Raw genomic sequence first — 21,032 nt, 5'->3', positions numbered from 1 at the left:
TTCCATTGCGCGAAAATCACTCGCGAAACGGCTGTCTTGGGTTAACCATTTCCACGAGGACCAAACACCACACCTTGAGCCAAAAGTTTCGCAGTTATTCACAATGCGAGTCAAATTTCGCGAAACAGTTGCGTGAATGATTTTCGCGCAATGGAAACCCAGCTATTTGGCAAAACAAGGTGGGCCATCAGTTTGCGCGAGGCAATCATGCATTCGTTAATGCCTACACTTAAGCCGGGTTTCTATTGCACGAAAAATCACTCGCGAAAGGCCATCTCGGGTTAACCATTTCCACGAGGCGAAGCAAGGTGAGCTATCAGTTCGCGTGAGATAAGCATACTACACCAACTGCTGCAACAGCTTTTGCTATCATGGCGATACTTTTTGTTGTACTTTTTGTCTTTGTCCCGTTTTGATGCTCATTTCCTTCGTATTCTTTCTCTTGTTCTTGTTATGATGAGTTTCACTTTACCATCCCACAAAAATCCAGTAGCTGTGATAAATTCGTATAAGTCAAATGCAGTCCTCTTGGTTCGATCTCATACTTGAGACAAGTGCGTTTACACGGAGAGAAACCACGCGAATCACATAGATTCTTTTTCAAGCCTGATAACCTACGGCACTTTAGTTATTAGGTGTAGGTTTTTTTTATTAGTTTAATTTAAAAAAAAATGTAAATTTAGTCTTAAATGGAATAAGTGTTATATGTATTCATTGTTTTTCATTCTTAGTTAAGCCCTGTTTATTCATGATATTCGTTTGTTCAAGAATTAGTTTCTGTAGAAGCAGGAAGTGCTTGTAAAGTTTAATTTCCTTGGCTGGAAGGCGGCTTCATAAGTAAGAAGAATAAGAAAGAAACGCTACGTTTGTCGGCGGAGGTTCAAACTTTGGAACCGTATCTGTGCTGTCAATTTTTTTCCTTTCTTTCATCTTTTTTCCTGATTTTAGAGTATTGGTGTTGACCCCTTCCCCAACAATACCGTGGCACCCAATGTAAAATTCCTTTTGTATCTTTATCCATCGAGGTACTACCAATGTAGGTTTCAGCCGCCTAAAGTGAGGCGTAACAAATTTGGCGCCCGGCGTGGGGACTTATAAGAAGAGAGAGAAGTCGGAATAAATAAACCATTACGGGAAGGAGGAAGGTCGGAAAAGAAAGGAAGACCCACTTGGAAATGTCGAGGTACGAATCGCCAGTTAGTATGTGAACTCTTCCAACAACTTTTACAAATGGGAATATCTGCGGGACTCGCCATGAGCCTAAACACGTTCAGAAGAAGCTAGTTCCCGAAAGTGAGTGGAAGCTGAAATTTTCTAGGAATGGGCAAGATCTGGTGTCAACGCGTTGCTTGAAATGGTTGAAGACTTGAATATCAACAGAAATGTTATGATGAGGATCGTTTCTGGTCTGCGCATGAACTTTTCGTGGAAAAGACTTCATTTGGCGGTGGACTACTAAAGAGGGAGTTTAAGCTGGAACTGCAGTAAGAGTTACAACCGATGGACTACGAAGGTATGGGGTGAGATCCGTGCCGGAACTTAGGGTGAGGATGAGCTCATTGGGATATTCATCAGTGTTATGAAGAATTATTTCTTCCGCCTGACATCATTGCCGGCAGAGGGTGACATGTTGAAGATGATAAGGAAGAATTTATACCGGCTGGCTCTTCAGCCAGTAACTTCCCTGAAAGATTTAAAGGAAAAGGGCCGGCTACTAGAGGAAAACCGATGGCGAATGGCGACGCATCGGCCACCCCCTGTTCGTGGAAGGATTTGGGTTACTCGCCACTGACTCGCCGAAGGAGTGTTAGTGTGGCTGAAGTACATCGTACTATTCCACCAAAAGGATGTTCTTGCACTTCTTGGTGTGTTGGAAAATAAGGACGATCCCAGAACAAAAAAGTTCCATGCAAAGGGATCTGCTGTAATTGCTAGTACCTTCGGCACTCCTTCGTCTGTGCAGGGCTGCATTTGCCTCTACTCGCAACAATGTCGCCCTGAGCTGTCGTCAATGTAGGTTGCACCCGCTGTAAGGAAGGCGTAACACACGGTAATTTTATTTGTCTATGACTGATTTAGTACGTTGCTTAAGGAATTTAATAATAAAAAAAATTTCGGCATATTCACGGCGCCGAAATTATACTAAACCAACCAGACGGGCGACAGGTTGAATATCAGCCATTACCTCTGGTAAAGTAGTAACCCCTACAATTTTCTGTGTAATGCTGCATTATTAGCGAATGGTATGAAAATAAATATGGCCCCATTAACATATTATTCAGCTCCAGCTTTGCGAATCCAATTGAAAAGAACTAACCACCAGATAAAACTAGAATTGGAAATTTGAGTCAATGCCATAATCCGCATGACCCATTTCCCGAACAGTAAAACCATATAAACATCATAATAATACCTAAACCAAACAAAAGGAAGGATAGACCACACTATTGAAGAATCGGCTTCGTACTTCTGGCAAAAATATTTTGTAAACAGAATGCTTAATGTGTGGTGATTAGTGACCGTTAGTCGATAATTATTCAGATATCGTGAGATGCGGTCTGTTGTGATGTGGGAATACTTTGATTGAATATAATTTTTTTTGCATTGTATAAATTCACTTTTTTCCACATCCTACATGTATTTGTTAAATTTAAACAATGTTTGTAAATCCCAGGCCCTGAAGATGATCTCAATAAAGATCGAAACGTTGGCATGATAAAGAAAATGTTTTTCTGAAACCTACATCACACCAGACCGCATCTCACGATATCTGAATAAGAATGCTTAATGATGTTATTTAGACATTGCTATTTCAAAAATTAAAAATTAAAAAATTTTTTTTCTGTCAGACTACATATCGATATTTGTATTATAAACCTAAATCCGACTGCCCTTTTTTTAAACAAAAATGAATTATTTAAAATTTCAAAAATTATAACAATTTGTTATTACTTAATGGACTTTATTGTACTAGTAATCATCCTAGAAAGGAAAAATTTGTCTTTTTGGAAGTTAGACTTACTCTGAAGTGGGCAGTTCGATTATTTTGATTCCATCGGATTGAGGAAGGTCGGCATGTTCTGCGCTTTGCTTCTTCTTAAAACAAAAGTAGAAAAGAGGATTTCCAGTAGGCTTGATTTCTTCGTTGTTGTTGTCGATGATGGCGATGTGGTTCTCCGGGGCCACAGAGCCTCCTCTTAAGCAGCATTTGAACCACATGCTTCACCTATCCCAGGGCCGATCTTCATATCAACATTCTTAAGTTACAGTGCGTAAGAATGACCCTTATTTACGTTAACTGCTCCTGGCAACCGAAATAAACACATCCTCTCTCGGAACCGTTTATGCGTAGCGCACCCTAAGTCGTCTAGAGGGTAACTAAAGCGGTAACTGTCCGCGAGAGCTTTCAGGTCGATAAGTCCTTGCATATATTAAAGTCCGGCTTGACCAACGGCGCTTCTACTAGACAAATAGGGCAGTGCTTTCATCTAAACCAACAGGTCAAATATTGACGACTAACGACACGTGGTCAAAATAGATGTATTGTTTAATTTTAAAAAATTATTTTACCATTTTGCTGGTAATATTTCTTGTTATGTTGTATTTTCAATGCCACCAAAACAATGCGCTATAATTATACTTATTCATAATCCCTATGCGTAGTAAGTTATGAACAATCTTTCTATATTGGTTTATAATGAATTTAAATGTGTGGTGATTAGTGACCGTTAGTCGATGATTATTCGGAAATCGTGAGATGCGGTCTGGTGTGATGTAGGTTTCAGAAAGACATTTTCTTTATCGTGCCAACGTTTCGATCTTTATTGAGATCATCTTCAGGGATTTACAAACATTGTTTAAATTTAACAAATTACTAGGATGTGGAAAAAAGTGAATTTATATAATGCAAAAAATAATTTTTATATTCAATCAAAGTATTTCTACTCACTCAAAGTGTTGGTGAATTTAAATTTTAATTAACTTTTGTTTTAAGTTTTATTAACTCTGTTACTACAATAAAACTTTCACTTTACTACACAGATTCTTTGCGTACAAATTTTAATGATATTTTCCTAAATAGATGTTAATAGTGATTCCTATAAATCACTGAAAATTGTCAACGAGGGTATAAACAAATTAGTTTTCTTATGTTAAATGAAATAATTAGTTTTCATAGTTAGTTGTCGTACATCAGGGTTGCTTTCTTATTTATTCAGTACAAGAGAGCGGTTGGCATTTATTTCTGAAATTTACCTTTGAAACTGTTTTGCTTGAATTTGCTTTCCCTTCGCTTAAACAATCGATTTTTCCGTATTCAACACTCGCACTGTGTATGTTGTTAGTTTTATATTGCATGGAACGTGTACATTGTTTATCTTTATAAAAATTATATTGCCTTGATAATTTATTCTTATTCTAAAGGTTGTGATTAAAATTTATTTTTATCTTGACCCACTTTAGTCCACAAACGGAGACAACCAAAAACACACTTTCATAATAAATAAAAAAGTCCCGTTATTTTTTAAACTAATTTTAGTTTCAGGGTGCTGCCCGCTTCCTTGAACAACTGTATAAATGCCCAGTTTCAGGGAACACTGTGTGTGTGTGTGTGTGTGTGTGTGTGTGTGTGTGTGTGTGTGTGTGTGTGTGTGTGTGTGAGAGAGAGAGAGAGAGAGAGAGAGTGAGTGAGAGAAAGTCTTTTATAAAAGTGTGTTTTTGGTTATCTCCATCTGTGGATTACAGTGGGTCAAGATAAGAAATCAAGTTTATCTTTATGTTTCAATTAATTAAGGTTTTTAGTTGAAATAAAAAAGTCAGTGTCACGAGCGGGATTCGAACCCACGATCCTCGCATAGATACGCCGCTGCTCTACCACTTGAGCTATCGTGTCTTCGATCTACTCGGACACTAACTTTCCATCTCACCCCACCTTTTGAATTTTCCCTTCTTTTTGCCATTTTTGAATTGAATGGCCTCACAGACACAACACAAACACATAAAACTATATACATTTAAACATCCCTATAACCCTGAGGTACCGGAACAGCGATCTGTGCCCGCTGCCGTGCCTCAAGACTACGCACAGGTCCGATGATATGCCAAAATATTGCCTACATACTTCAAGCCTTCTGCAATTGAAGAGGTGCTTGACCGTTAGTCTATTCTTACATAACGGGCACCTACGCGGTCGCTTTACGGTCAGAAAGTGCCCGTGCGTTATTCTTGTATGACCTATGCGTAGTCTTGTCAGTATGGCCTTTTCCGTTTTCGAACCGTTCTCCGTGGACCAGGGACCAACTTCTTTCTTAACCTTCCATTCAGTGTTATTATGAAATAATTTGTCGGCATATTTAAGGTTGTTTTGTAAGTTCCATACAGTTATATTGATTGTTGAAATAAACTATACAAATACAATACTACAATAACATATACAATATGTATTCATGACGTGAGGTACTGATGATTACATTAAAATAGGTCGAAAACTTGGCAGTAACCATTGAATTTGCTTTTCCATCAAGACCAGACCGTATATTTTTCAATTTCAAAATTCAAAAGGTGGGGTTGAGATGGGACGTGTCCGAGTGGATCGAAGTCACCATAGCTCAAGTGGTAGAGCAGCGGCGTATCCAGCCGAAGATCGTGGGTTCGAATCCCGTTCGTGACACTGACTTTTTATCTCAACTAAAAACCTTAATTAATTGAAAGATATTAATTGGTCAAGCAAACCAAGAAAACAAGTGAATTTATCTTTATGATTAGTTTATTGCGTGCATACTTGATTACGATTCTCCCTATTTGATTATGAGTCTCATAATATTTATATAATTGATTATTCTCAATTTATGTATTATCATTTCAGCATTGATTGAATCCCTTCGGGTGACTTACACAATTGAAATACTCAATGACATAAAAAAAAGAAAGAAAATAGTATTTGTTTATTTGACATAATAACTAGGTAAGTAACTAATCCTTTGCCACTCTTTAGAATAAAAATAGAGAAAAACAGTTAAATTTCATTCATTCCTTCAGGGCCAACTTGTCGAGTGAGTTAATTGGTTTTTAAATTGTTTTCTTTGATGAAACTATAAAATGAGTAAAAATAGTTTTTTGTATCTTAAAAGCATGGTTTTAAGTTCGAGATCTTGCCCGGGCAGATGCTTGGCCAACGACGGAAGGTAGCGTCCGTTACTTAGCTTAAGTCCTGGGTGTGCAGCGCTTTACCATCTATAATGGTCTTTAGGGTTGGGCCGTAGGTCTCGACCAAAGAGATGGTAGTTCCTCCACAATATACGGAAATTCTTCTACAAGCTATGGTCTCGTTCACTCCATTTCTTGAGGTCAAGTTGGTATTAATCCATGATAATGCACGACGGCATGTAGCTCGAATTTTACCCATTACTTGAAAGATGTTGGGATGGCCCCAATGAATTGGCTAGCACGTCATCCATAATAAAATATTTATGGGGCATGATAAACAGTCAAGTAAGAACATCGTTCGCCGTGTTGAACAGCGTCAAACCGCTCTTGTTGAAAAATGAGATTCTGTTTCATCAACCGCTTATTTACTCGATGCCTAGGAAACTTAAGACCATCTGCAAGGCCGGAGGTAGTGATACGCATTATTAAGAGCAAAATTAAGTAATAAATTGTTTGTTAATTTTTCCTATTTCACTAAATGGTTTTTAGATGTTTTGGTAAATTTTCTTTCAAATGATCATAATTATTTTTATTTTTTTACGAGATTATTTCAACTTTATGGACCCTCGGAGTGCCGGTGTTTTTGAAGAAAAACCCATTTGTAAGTATGTCAGTTGCGAATGCAGGGCCGCTGGATTCGAACCTGGGACCTTTACCTTACCAGTGATGAGCGCCGGTCAACGCCTAGACCGTTGCGTCTCTCTATACCCCAATTATTTTGATTAAAACTCATAAATTTCTGAACTCGTTTAATTTGGTTTACATTAAAATAAGTATGTTGTAATTACTTCAACGATAAAAATACCTATAGTTTAAAATATTTGAAATTAACTGTCCTTTTTTTGGGGAAGGGAGAAGTCTTTGTATTCTATTAGCCATCATCTACATAATAAAATCAATTCGTTGCGTTAATCATAAGATACTTTTAGGTAAATTATCAAAATATGAATTATTTTCTGAAAATGCAACAAAATATCTTCATATTTACAGAAGAGGAAGCCAAATGAATTCTTCCAGCTTGAACAAATAACTTGGTGTTTCTCAGGGACCCACCATTGAATCTCTAGTGTTCTTAATTTTCAAAAAATGACTTTTCTTTCATTACTACCAGGTTGTTTTGCTTATAACACCTCAAGCAACTAACAAATGAGACAATTTAAGTACGGCAAAATCAAATAATCAAAATACTGGAGGGCGACTCACTGGTTAAATACAAATAAATAAGCATTAAACAAACAAAAAAAAACTAAAACCCTTCTATTAACTTTCAGAAAACGGACGGCTTTGACAGTGGAGGATACGTTTCAATGCTTCAATATAGACCAAAAGTGCATTGTATAAAAATAGGGGGGGGGGATTCGCAAAGCATCATTATACGCTTATATACTGAGATCGCTAAAGAACGTCCAACAAAAATTCATGTGGAATCTTGATTTGGGGTAATTAACCATCACATATACAGAGGAAGGCCGTACGGATAATGGGTGGGCTTAGGTCATAGAGGCGACTGCCGTTCTGTATTTCAGTAATTCTGTCACCACTATTTTCATTTCATTGGCTTGTGTGGGTCATCCATCCAGGGAGTTGTAGCCCACTCAATATGGAACTACAGCGACGACGGGTGGTATAATGTAGTTAAGGTCGGGGCCCTGAAAAGGGGCACCTCGTCCCTCTCTCAATCCAGGTTCTTTCACTCTTTCCCGTGACCCCTCCCAACCCTTGGTCTCAAGGGGGGTGTCCGGGCGCAAAATAAAGGTGCAGCCCTGAGGGCGTGGCAACCTCTCTAAAGCACAACCTGTACTCGTGTCGGCCTCGAGTCGGCATGGGGTGGCGGGTGCCTTATCAGAGGCACACGAGGGTTAGGATACCAGATCCTGTCTGCATAGACGGGGGAGGGTGCATAACAATCGTACTACGGAGTAACAGATGAATCTAAAATTCAGCCCCTGTAACACTGGGAATGGATTCGTAGTGGTTCGTAGTGACGGCCCTGGCGAGATTTAGAGAAGAGGCTGTCTACTACCTGTGACCTTCGCACGAAACTTGCGTATGACCACCGTTATATACCCGGCCTCACGGGATACGGCGGATCAGACGGCAGCGTATAAGCGTTGAGGACGCTATGATTATGCTGAAAAGTCCCTCGAATGCGTGAGTAGTGCCTGATGGGAATGGGTAGTGAATCGGTTGCCCCTACTCAATATGCTTTGCACGTAGGTGTAGGCTGAGCTCGATTGGAGGCTTTGGACGTAGGCAGTCTCCTCTAGGGGGTGGTTAGCAATTCCACTTTAAACAAAACCGCGGCCGGAGCGGAGATTCTAGCTAGAGAAGCCCCAATAATCTGGGAGGTAGAGAGGCCTTCTCTATCTAGGGAGTGCGCGGGAGACCAGGCTGATGTATTTCGGCTTAGGTAGCCCTTTGCGCGCAGCATAGAGTCTGATGCTTAATGCAGACCTGACCACTCGGAATGGGAAAGCGGGGAGCGAGGTTGTCTTGGGCCTTCGGGACTGAGCTGCCTCTACACCAATGCTGCGGCAGTAACATCATTCTGTCGTATGTGAAGGTGCGTCAGCTCTCATCTTGAAAATCAAAACGTCCGATAAGGCCGAATAGGCTAGGTGCGGACGTTAAAGATCCTCATTGTCCTTTTAAGGACGACCGAGTATACGGGAAAGCATGTCTTGTGTGGGTTCATCGTAACAGTTTTAAACCTCAACAGTTCCAGAGCCAAAAATATTTATAACCACAGGCATGATTATAAATTTCCAATGAAATTTAGCAGACTGCATAAATCCTAATAAAATTAATACATAAATCCAAAAATATAATTTCCGTCAAAGATTATTTGCTGCAATTTCAAACCGGTCACGCAATGTTCATCTAAGTGTATTGACATTGTCATGTCTGATCAAAGAAGTCCAAGGCGTCAACTGATAGACAGCACAATATTGATCAACGTTAAAAAAGGTTTGTCTTTAACGGAAGCGTGTCAAAAGCCGTCGACCTTTATTACGGTTCGATGTGCAATGTAAATAATTTCGCCTGACATTTCCATTCTTCTCCATCTAAATGCAAGGGAGATTGTTTTACCGAATCGATTTCGTAAACATCGCTAAGAAACTACAGAACCAGATCATGGTTCGCTACGATCGTGATTCACCGATCTAGTCTGCAATTTCATAGAATTTAGAAATGATTTAGGGTTTCTGGAAAGGAAAGATGTAAATCATCGTCAAAAGCCGCGTCAGTCGATAAGTGAGAGGTTTAATCCGAACAGCGTGGCCGCAGGTCATCGGATCGATAATGGACCTTAAAAGTAGGGTAAAGCACCAGTTTGCATGACGCCACATTAATTGCTGGCAGGTTTTTGTGTGCATTTAAGACACTGGCGATTCTTTAGTTTCACAACAAAAGCACCATTGAAAGGTCTACCAACAAAATGGACAAACAAATTCACTTGACCCAATTACTTGCACATCATCATTTTGAACAAGCAAGTTTGAAAAAGAAAACGCTCCAATATGAAATTCAAAAATACGACACAATAGCCTTAATGAGGCTTTAATGTAAGATGTTTTGATAATAAAAACTAGACTATAATAATGCATTGAAGTAAACCATATTACTATATGGGTAAAAAGCATGTAGGTTAAGAGGAATACGTACGAAGGTAATTGAAAATCCTAACAGGTATAATAATTATGGGACATGTTCCAGTAAAATATCATTTTTTCGCATAGTAGAATGACTAATGTCTATCATGTCGATGGGGGTAAACCGTCTTTGATGGTTTTATAAGGATAACAAAATCCAAGTGTAGGGTAAATAGGTACAACTACCTGGGTGTTATTTTTACTCCGCGTCCTTCCCTCTCTCACCATTTTGAAGCAAGAATTTCGGCTGAAAAAACAGGTTTAAACACTCTGGGTAAATCTCTTTCGCAACAAGCTTGTACCGTATGAAACCAAACTAAAAGTTTATAACAGTGTCCAGCGCACAGTGGTATGTTACGGCGCTCAAATATGGGGTTTCCAGTCCTACGAGGTTGTGGAAAAATTTCAAGTTTTTTTGTTAAAAAACTTTTCGGCTTAGCATCTTTCTCCCAAAATTATATGCTAATGCTAGAATCCTGTTTGCCTCCTCTGTTCTCGTATACCTTTTCCCTCCATCTAAAAATATGTCAAAGATACTGAGCCTCCCAGATAATCGACTTCATAAAATAATCGCTCTACAGATAACTAGAAAGAATATCTCCTATAATCAATGGGCTTCTCTAGCCCAGAAATACTCATGCCCCTGGCAAAACTCCGATGTTCGGGAGAATCTCTCGGACTTTTTAGTGCTTCCTTACAAAATAAATGAAGTTCATCGAGAAGAAACTGTGAATAAGTGAAAAGCACAGAGAGGTTCTACTTGTTTAAGGAACTTTTCAATGAACACCTACTGTCATATAAACCGAGCCTTTCCCAGGACCTTAATATTAGAGATTGTTGTTGGCTATTCAAACTAAAAGGAGAATTGTTATATTTGAAATTCAAACCCTGGGTTTTGAATGAACCTCAAGATGAAACTTGTCAACTTTGTAGCAGCCACGACAGGGAAGATTCATATCACTTTTTGGAAGTCTGCTCTCTTATCTCAGAATTGCGGCTATCTTACTTGGGAAAGACAGTCATCTCCAGAGTTGAAATACTGGAATATCTTTCTAACCAAGTTTCCCCTTTACCGCTAATTTCCTTTGCTCGGCACGCCTGGAGAGTGAGATATGAGTGGCTTTCAGATATGCAATAATTGTCGACCCTGTACATATACTTTTACTTTTACTGCTTTGTTTTTTAGTACTCTATCAGTTCTCAATTCTTCAATTCTTATTTAATTCTTTTTGTTTTCTTTTTTTTTATCATATTGCCATCTATTTTAATTCAAACTGCTATACGTAAATTTTCTCTTCGAATTTCCTTTGTTTTAATATTTCTGTATTTGTAAGCTTTATTATGTAGTCAACTCAGTAGACGGCTACTAGCCATGCTTATTATACTTTGTATCAGTGTTTTTATTTTTTATTTGTATCAATTCTAATAAGTATTGTGTATTGTATTGTAATGTCGATCATGTCTAGAACCTTATACAAAAGCAAGAAAAAGGCATTGGTACCTAGGAATGTAATTTTTGAGTAATGTAAATAATGATTCCATACCCCTGAGAGGAATTCTTCACTTTATTGAAAGCACGGAAATCTGTGTGGTACAATTTGTAAGAAACCCGGTATAACGGTATATTTCGAACGGGTATAACAGCTCTAGGATCGAGCACAGAGTATCTGCAGTATCTGCAAAAGTTGCTAAACGACGTGCCTTTTCCAGAATATTGCTTAAAAAGCTAGAAAGATAGAAGGATATGCAGACCAAATAGAGAGATATGACCAAATTACAGATTTATCGCCCCTCGATTTTAAATTAAACTATTCACAGGTAACTTCGTAAACTTACACCCGTTAACTTCGATTAGGTTATTTTTAATGGTCAAGCTAAGAACCCCCAAATTTTGCCCTAAAATTTCGGTTCAGAACCTTCAATGGTTAGGTCGAAAAACCAATATAATAGGTTGAAGATAAAATAAAATCACTATCAGTACAAAATTATCTGAACACTTACTGGTTTACCAGAAATATGAACTCAAAATTTCTTATTATAAATCATTGTATTTAAAAACATTATTTTCATAAATTTTAATATATTATCAAAATCTTTTCCAACTTTAAAAAGTAAACGATTTAATTTAAAGGTTATTTATTTTCATAATAAGTTTGATTCTTAGTGACCGGTTCTTCATAATTTGTAGAAGTCGTGAGGAGCGGTCAAGAATGAGGTAGTTTAGAAAAACACCTTTTTTTTGCGACGTTTCGACCTTTATTCGGGTCATCTTCAGGGCATAAAGTGTGGTGCTATTCTTGTGGTTCCATATTGGTTTTGTGCGAAAGTGCTGTGAGTTGTCAACACTTTCGCACAAAAGCAATATGACAAGAATAGCACAATGGCAAAAAGGAGGGAAAATTCAAAAGGTAGGATTGAGATGGGAATTTAGTGTCTGAGTGGGTCGAGGTCACGACAGCTCAAGTGGTAGAGCAGCGGCGTATCCGGCCGAAGATCATGGGTTCGAATCCCGCTCGTGACACTGACTTTTTTATCTCAACTAAAAACCTTAATTAATTGAAATGTTTATAGTGTTGTTCATCAATTTAGACATTACTATTTTATTTAAAAGATTTGTTTCTTTTTGACTTAAGGAGTTTGAAAATTTTTTTACTGTGTGTATTATAATAATAATAACAACAATAAAAAAAACCTCTCCTAATGTTTAGGTCAAAAACCTTAGATGGCTAAGTTAATAAACCCTCATGGTAATGTTTGGTTAAAATCTTCTATGGTTCCTTTGTACTTTCCAATAGTTAGCTTAAAACTCCTCATCGTTAGGTTAGTGAACTAAACAACCGATTTTTGCTTCTTAAATTTATAACTTAACCGTTGAAAAACATATTTGCATAGCGACATATTTTTTCTATTCAGACAACCTGATAAAACGGCGATAGTGCAATTTGCATCTCTATCTCTTTTTCCGGCGCCCTACTTCAAGAGTCACGAAGATCTCTCATGCATTTATGCAATACAAATAAAAGACGGATTATTTTTGTAAATGACGTAATGAAACATTTTCTTAACGGTGGTGGTAGGGGTCGACAACACAATGATCGTCTCGGTCAATATAAAATTTAAATATGTACAAATACATCTCATCTACCTTTTGACCTGCATCATAAACACTTAATATTAAAATGCATTTATAAATTCTAATAATAACAAAGTTGAAATTTATAAGCAGAACTAATAAACTAATGGTTCGGCTTGGTAATAATTAAAAATTCCTCCATAAGAAGTTTCTCGTGAATCTAAAAAGGTCAGCAAACAATTACCTATAACATTGCAACAAAACGATAAAAAATTTATTGTGTAATAGATCTGTTTCGAAAACGTAAAACTGGCAAAACTGGGTTAGTATTGTTTCCGAAAATTTACAATTGGAATACACATGCGGGTTAAACATAAATATCTTTTTATGCTAACCAACTACACGGCAATTACGTTTTTACTTATGTATGTAACACCTCCCCTCGCAATCCCTCAATAACAGTACCGTCATTTTTCTTTAGCAATGTTAAAGAAATTGATGTCTCACAAGCACTTTTTTCTATTAGTACAACGCTACTAAATCTAATTAAATTCCTATTAAAATAATTCTCCTCTCATTTCCATTTACCAATGTATAACACATATTTTTAATTTCTCCTTAACTTCATCAACTTTTCCCTCTGCGTTTTACTAACTGTTGTTTTATCCTTTCCTAAAGTTTCATCACCATCATCCCCAATTGATTTTCGACTTATTCCCTAATTTATCAAGTCTAAAACAAGTTGTCCAACTTCCTAATAACAAATTTTTCAATTAATTAAGATTTTTAGTTGAGATAAAAAAGTCAGTGTCACGAGCGGGATTCGAACCCGCGACCATCGGCTAGATACGCCGCTACTCTACCACTTGAGCTATCGTGAGTGGATCTAATTCGTGGGTTCGAATCCCGCTCGGACATTTTTATCTCAACTAAAAACCTTAATTAATCGAAAGATATTAATTGGTCAAGCGGACCACGAAAACTAGTGAATCTAATAACAAATTCTCATTTGACGTTCTTGTTTAGCGTTCTTCAAGGTGCAATTTTAGGGCCCTTATTGTTTCCAATTGTTATTAACGACCTCCGCTCTTGTTTAAATTACTTCAAATTTCACTTATATGCTGACAATAGTCAAATCTATACACAATGTCCCCCTCATTTAATCCCTGATTCCATTCAATTCATTAACCCTTCCTCACTAAATACATAGGTGATATATAGGCAGCAGTTCCCACAGAACAAATTCAAACTACATTAGGTACATTTAACAGCTTTCACCCACGCCTACAATTTATACATGAAATGGAGAACAACAAAAAAATGCCATGTTTAGATACACTCGTAATAAAACAGCCAGTTGGCACATTAATCACGGATTGGTATAAAAAACCGAAAAACACAGATCGCTACCTCAACTTTACAACAAACCATCCCTTTTCAAGCAATAATAAACACGGCCAAAGGGCTACTTCACAGAATTATTACCCTAAGCCTACAAGAACATAAATATATGCAAACATATCCTACATAACAATAACTACCCTAAACACGTAGCCAACAACTACAATTCAACATTAACACCATCTACTATTAATAATAACTCAACTAATACTTGAAAAATGGCAAAAACGAGGGAAAATTAAAAAAGGTGGGGTTGAGATGGGAAGTTAGTGTCCAAGTGGATCGAGGTCCAAGTGGTAGAACAGCAGCATATCTAGCCGAAGGTCGTGGGTTCGAATCCTGCTCATTACACTGACTTTTTTATCTCAACTAAAACCCTTAATTAATTGAAAGATATCAGTTGGTCAAGTGGACCACGAAAACTAGTGAATTACTAATAACACTACATCAAATCTACCAAATCAGACAAACCAACATACATGCCACTCGTTCACGCCCTATCACACAAATAAAAAGCATTTCTCTCTTTTGACAACTTTAAAATAGCCTACAAAAACTATAAACCAATCCATTCTCTTTTTTCTAAAATTAAAGATCCCACACCATTAACAAATAAGTCTTATGTTATTGATAAAATCAATTGTATAAATTGCCTGGCAACTTACATCCCAATATATGGGTAAGAGGGTAAAACAATATCTAAGATTGCAAAAAACCAAAACAAAACCCTACAGCACTGGCTACCCACCATTTTGAACACCAAATCCACCAATCGGTTTTAACAATCAAAAAATATTAAACACAGAACAAACCAAAAACAAGGGGGCCACGGTAGCCGAGTGGTTAAGGCGTCAGACTCTCGGCTAGTAGATCCCGCGGTCATGGGTTAGATCCCCACCGTCGCCTCTGGACTTTTTCTAATGCCTAAGAGGACCGGTGGCCACAATTGAAAGAAATTGACACGGCACTCGTCAATGGGCGGAGCGAGATCAGATCTCAGCGACCCTGAATTTGGTCCCAACCCCCTTCAAAAATGAGTTTCTTCGATGGAAGAACACCGGTACAAAGGGGGCTCAAGTTCATATTTGTATTGCGAGCCCTCCCCCAAAATATGGAGCCAGGGATAAAGTACAATAAGCTGTACAGCTCAGCTGCAGTGCTCAGGAGGGAACTCCCTGGTATTTAAAAAAAAATTATAAATCAAATTCGACATCGATATACATATTACGCAGGGCGGGCGACCAAGACCTGAGGGGTTAAATGCCTGGGTAGACTCGTACCCCATAATTCGACATCAACAACACACAAAATATATAACATATAAAACAATCATTACACTCTACACATCAAATAATTTCTACATAGTCGAAATCAGTAAGAAATTTATCCTTCCTTTCCCTAATAATCCCGTCTATAATAATCCTGAAAAGATAACTAAGCCCGAATGACAAACCATTAACCCTTTTTTCCTATTGTCCGCCTCTTTCACCTCAAGAAGAAAATGAATTTCTATCCCTACTTTCTTCCCCACTCTTTCAAAATCCAACATTTATAAACAAAAAAACATTTATCTCTTCAACATCAACATACAACACGACACACAACCGTGACACATCTACACAGAAAACACACTTTGAGTGAGTACAAATACTATGAATAAACCTAAAATTTTTATATTGTGTACATTATTGTACAAATTCATTTCACATGTTAAATGTATTTGTATATATATATTATGATCTAAATAAAGATCGAAACATTGGCACAATAAAGAAAATATTTTTCTAAACCTACATCACACAAGACAGCATCTCACGATCTCCAAATAACTTTGATTAAACCTAAAATTTCTATGTTGTATACATCATTGTATCAATTCATTTTCACACCTTACATGTATTTGTATAATTTAAACAATGTTTATAAATCACAGGTCATGAAGATGATTTCAATAAAGATCGAAACGTTGGCACAATAAAGAAAATGTTTTTCTAAACCTACATCGCACAAGACCTCATCTCATGATCTCTAAATAATTAATTTGTTAATTTAACAAAGTTTTTTTCTAGGTTGGTTAATTGGGCTTCAAACAATAGTCTCAAACTTAACCCACTCAAATCCCAATCGATAATTATTTACAACACACATCTGTCTACTGAGGATTTTCCTTGCATTATTCTTGGTGGCTCCTTAATATAATTCATCTACATTTGCACAAAATACTCTTATTTTTACTAACCTAATCAACATATTTTTAGATAATTGTTTTTAATATTATTTATATAATATTTTAGAATATGTTATATTATTTTACAATTACAATTTAAAAATTTACAATAACAATTTATATTTTTTAGTTATATTTTATAAGACATTATTTTAAGCTATTTTGATATATATTGTTTACTACTTATGTAATTTTAACTTGTTTCCTTATTTTTGCTTTTATATTGTTATAATTTTCTCTTATATTTAAACCTATTTTAAATTAGGTTAATACCGTAAAATATATTTTATTATTGTTATCTTGCAATGATTATTTTATTTATTGCTGGAAGGGTGAATGGGACTGTAAATTCACTTTGGAAATATTAAATTAAACTCTACGACACTCAAACTTAGTCTAACGACAAATCTTATTTTAGCGTTTTTTACTTATTGCAGTACTTTATACTCTTTTTCACTTAATCACACTTCTACTAAAAAACTTAAGAGTACTTTGTAATAACTGTACAAGATTTGTATTAAGTTTACAAAGAAGAGAGCATATCTCAACTAATGACAAGTTCATTCTGGCTATTAATTTATCCGATTACTTTAAACTCCGATATCTTACTTATTTAGAATTAAAAATAGGCTCTGCCCAGCAAAGGCTTTTAACTTTTATTTTGTAAACAATACATGATTTGATCAGACTAACATGATGTTGCTATTCTCTTTTTCTTCTCTAAAGAGTAAAAGTATAAAAGTATACTTTGCGTTTATACCTTTCCCTCCTTCATTCATATTCATCTATGTTAAAATCTTCTTTCAATTAAATATTCTTTTTATGTAAGGTCTTGATGACCTTAGATGCCAAGCTGAGATGGAAAGAACACATGAAGAAAAAATGGACAGAAATAGGTTTATGGTATAGACAACTATGGTTGATAGGAAATAAAATATTATTATATAAACAAGTCATAAAGCCTATGTGAACATATGGTATTCAACTATGGGGTTGTACCAAACACAGCAATATCAAAATCATACAAACACTCCAAAATAAAACGTAACATGGTCAATGCACCTTGGTTTGCCGTCAAACACCAGGCCGCCTCAGCCAGCACAAGAATGTGGAAGCGACCAAACTCTTACATAACCGAAACACGGTCAGAAGATTAAAAAGAACAAAGTCATATGAACTTGTGCAGTTAAAAATGAATAGTGAAATGTAAATCTTATTGTACCAATGGGTTTAAAAGAATGTAAACATTTATTTATTCTGTAATATTATTGTAAAATTAATGGTTGGTCTAATAAAATCATTTTTAATAAATAAATTTAATTTAAAAAATATGTAAGGTCTTGGTTAAGATGAAAAAGTTAGTATCACAAGTGGGATTTGAACCCACGATCGAATAATTAATTAAAAGAAGTAATTTGGTCAATTAGACCACTAAACATAATGGATTAATATGTTAATATTATGCAAATTTTGTTTATTAATTATTATATCCTGCATTATATTTTGTAACCTTTTTGTTATTTATTGTTTTACATTTTTCTACTCATTGGTAAGCAAGCCTTATTGCGAAAGTATTTTATTTCTAAATGCTTAAAAATAATAATAATAATTAGTATGGAATGTAAATATAGAATAAAATTTAATGTTCTAATAAGTACAGAGTTTTGTGTAAAAGTAGCACTGTTTAGTAGTAGGTTTTTATTTAAAACATTTAGAGTTTAATTTATAAGACATAATTAAAAAGTTAGGTTGATGAAATAATTGGACCATTAAAATTCAAAAAGAAGCGGGAAGGTATTAGTGTATGAGACATGCAGCGCTGTAGTATTGATAAGACGATACGTTGTGGCCTGCAGATCTATTTTTAGTGTTGTGACTTGCGACTGACCCCGTTGAGTGCGTTGGAACTTGGTAACAGTCGACGTTATCAAATATCAACAACGCACGACAGACGTGATTGGCCCAAGTAGTTTTCTAAGTTGGAATGTTGCTATGTCGCAACAAATCCCTTCATCGGATGTATGATTCGACGACAGGAGAACGAGATCTGATCCATCCAGGGAAACGAAAATGACCCCTTGGATAATCCTTCTGGTGCTGTTCGGATTGAGATGTGTGTATCTGATGTACCAGGTGTTCACCCTGCGCCGGCCCCAGGCGACGAGCAGGAACGGCGACCAGTCTGTAAAGACGATGATAGTCATAGGTTCTGGTGGTCACACGGCCGAAATGCTGAAAATAACCCAGTTCCTCGATATACGCAAGTATAGGCCTAGGTTGTACGTCCTCGCCTCCACAGACATAACGAGCGAGCTGAAAGTGGTTTCAGTTGAGTACAACAACCAGACAGGCGACTACGTGATCGTCCGGGTGCCGAGGAGCAGGGCCGTCGGACAGTCCTACTTCACCTCCGTGTTTACCACTCTGTACGCTATTCTGGCCACCGTGCCCAAAATGCTGTACCACAGGCCGGAGCTGATACTCTGCAACGGGCCCGGGACTTGCATACCTGTTTGCCTCATCGCCTTTCTCATGAGAGCACTATTTCTCTCTGATAACAGGATCGTCTTCTTCGAGAGCATCTGCCGTGTGTCCTCGCTCTCCCTCTCCGGCATGATCCTCATGTTTTTTGCAGACAATATTTTTGTACAGTGGCCAGAACTAAAGAAGAAATATTGGCGTACCCAATATATCGGCAATCTGTAGCGATCGTGTTTTGTACTTGTGATAAAATGCCTTATGACATTATTTCTTTGATAGCTTTCAATGTATCAAAAACTATTAACCAAAGACAGAGTAAATAAATTTATATTTATAACTAAATAGTTGTTTTCCTCTGTTATAGTTTGTTAAAATATATATCATTTGGTTATATTTGACTTTTCGATAAAAATATTGCTAACTACAAACATGCAACATAGCGACCTTTGTATTTAAACTTTTTTAAAGCCAGGATTTACACTTCATTAGATTTTAAAAATACTGGGACAAAAATTACACACACAGCATAGTTTTCCAATCAAAAATAATACTGTGATTTACTTATGATTTTTCTTCTTGAAGGTGGGATAATAGGACATCTACAAAAAAACAATCAGTTTGTATCCACAACGTTTCGGATTTATTTTAATCCTTCCTCAAGTGAGTTAATGCAATGGTTAAAACAGTGGTTGTCAGTCATTAATATTTTAAAATAAAATTATAAAATATTAATGACTGATGACCACTATTACTTAACCATTGCGTTAACTCACTGAGGAAGGATTAAAATAAATCCGAAACGTTGATAAAAACTGGTTGTGGTTTTTTTTTTAANTTTTTTTTTTTTTTTTCCCCCGAGATGACCTATTACCCCACCTTCAAGAAGGAAAAATCATAAGTTAAACTGTTGAGGTCGAAATATAAGAAAACATCGTTACTGTGATTTACATGATTTTACATATGAATATGACAGTTTCACAATTTGTGTTAATTGAGTTGCTTTATCTCTGAGATCCATCCCGTCACTATAAATAGATTCTTTTGATGCTATTTGTTCTAAATTAAGTTATAAATTATACAAACAATGTTTACAGATTATGAGGAAATAGCACTTTTTCCCTTAAAAATCGGAGCAGGGGACCCAACAACCGACTCACGTGGCCAAGGACTATTTTTGCTTTGGGCGCCATGCCTACTTGCTCCCTATAGGCGGACAAGGCCTGGCACTCCTCGACTAAGTGTGACTCACTGAGCCACCTTTCTCTGCAAGCAGACACCTGCATGGGGTTTGCCTCGAAAGCAGGTGTCAATTGGGTATGTCGTATCCTCGTGAGCCCAATTGGTTCATTTTGTTTCAGACCGTCGGTAGCAGGGGGTACAATTTTTAAAAATTTTTATTTATGAGCTAGAGGATGTTTTAAAAATTGCCTTGTTATATTATATTTTGTATTGGTAAATTATATTTTTTAAATGTTATAAGGACTCAGAGTTTATGCTTGCAAAATTTTTGTTGGGTTTATTTTAATAAGCCCATTTTGAAAGGTTGATCTAACAGAACCAATTTGTTTTATTGCAATCATAAAACTTTAATAAATTTCATTATAAAACAAAAATTACGATGGTTTCTTCCAAGAAAAAAATGTAGCCTACCAAAAAGAAATTTTTTATTACCAAATAAATATGTTATTAACCATATTTTACAAGAAAAAAATTAGGAAAAGATAATTACAAATTACAATTATTTAAGGTTTTTTTTAAGTTGAGATGAAAAAAATTTAATTGGTCAAGCTGACCATGAAATTAGTGAATTTAATGAATTAAAATTAATTACACTTCACTAAAGCTCTCCGTCGCCATTTCAATTGCCGTCGACAATCCAAACCGATTACACGACATTTGAAAAATGGCAAAAAGGAGGGAACATTCAAAAGGTGGGGTTGAGATGGGTAGTTGATGTCCGAGTGGATCGAGGTCACGATAGCTCAGGTGGTAG

General features: G+C 36.4%; 2 protein-coding genes across 4 annotated transcripts in view; one reads left to right on the top strand and one right to left on the bottom strand.

Moving 5' to 3' along the window:
- The window catches only part of LOC106668036 (TOG array regulator of axonemal microtubules protein 1-like), a 58,379-nt gene that overhangs the window by 3,307 nt on the left and 34,040 nt on the right, over positions 1 to 21,032 (bottom strand). The window lies entirely within an intron of this gene.
- LOC106668037 (UDP-N-acetylglucosamine transferase subunit ALG14 homolog) lies at positions 18,425 to 19,381 on the top strand. The gene has a single exon (XM_014396442.2). It carries the CDS (start codon positions 18,629 to 18,631, stop codon positions 19,262 to 19,264), a length of 636 nt encoding a protein of 211 aa, XP_014251928.1. The 5' UTR covers positions 18,425 to 18,628; the 3' UTR covers positions 19,265 to 19,381.

Source organism: Cimex lectularius, unplaced genomic scaffold (genome assembly GCF_000648675.2).
Source record: "Cimex lectularius strain Harlan isolate CLEC.00 unplaced genomic scaffold, Clec_2.1 scaffold108, whole genome shotgun sequence".
NCBI lineage: Eukaryota > Metazoa > Arthropoda > Insecta > Hemiptera > Cimicidae > Cimex > Cimex lectularius.
Note: the sequence above shows the minus strand (reverse complement) of the source record. Positions and strands in the feature narration are given on the sequence as shown.

Coding starts and splice junctions, on each gene's coding strand:
- LOC106668037 (XM_014396442.2), top strand. CDS start 18,629: ATGACCCCTTGGATAATCCTTCTGGTGCTGTTCGGATTGAGATGTGTG.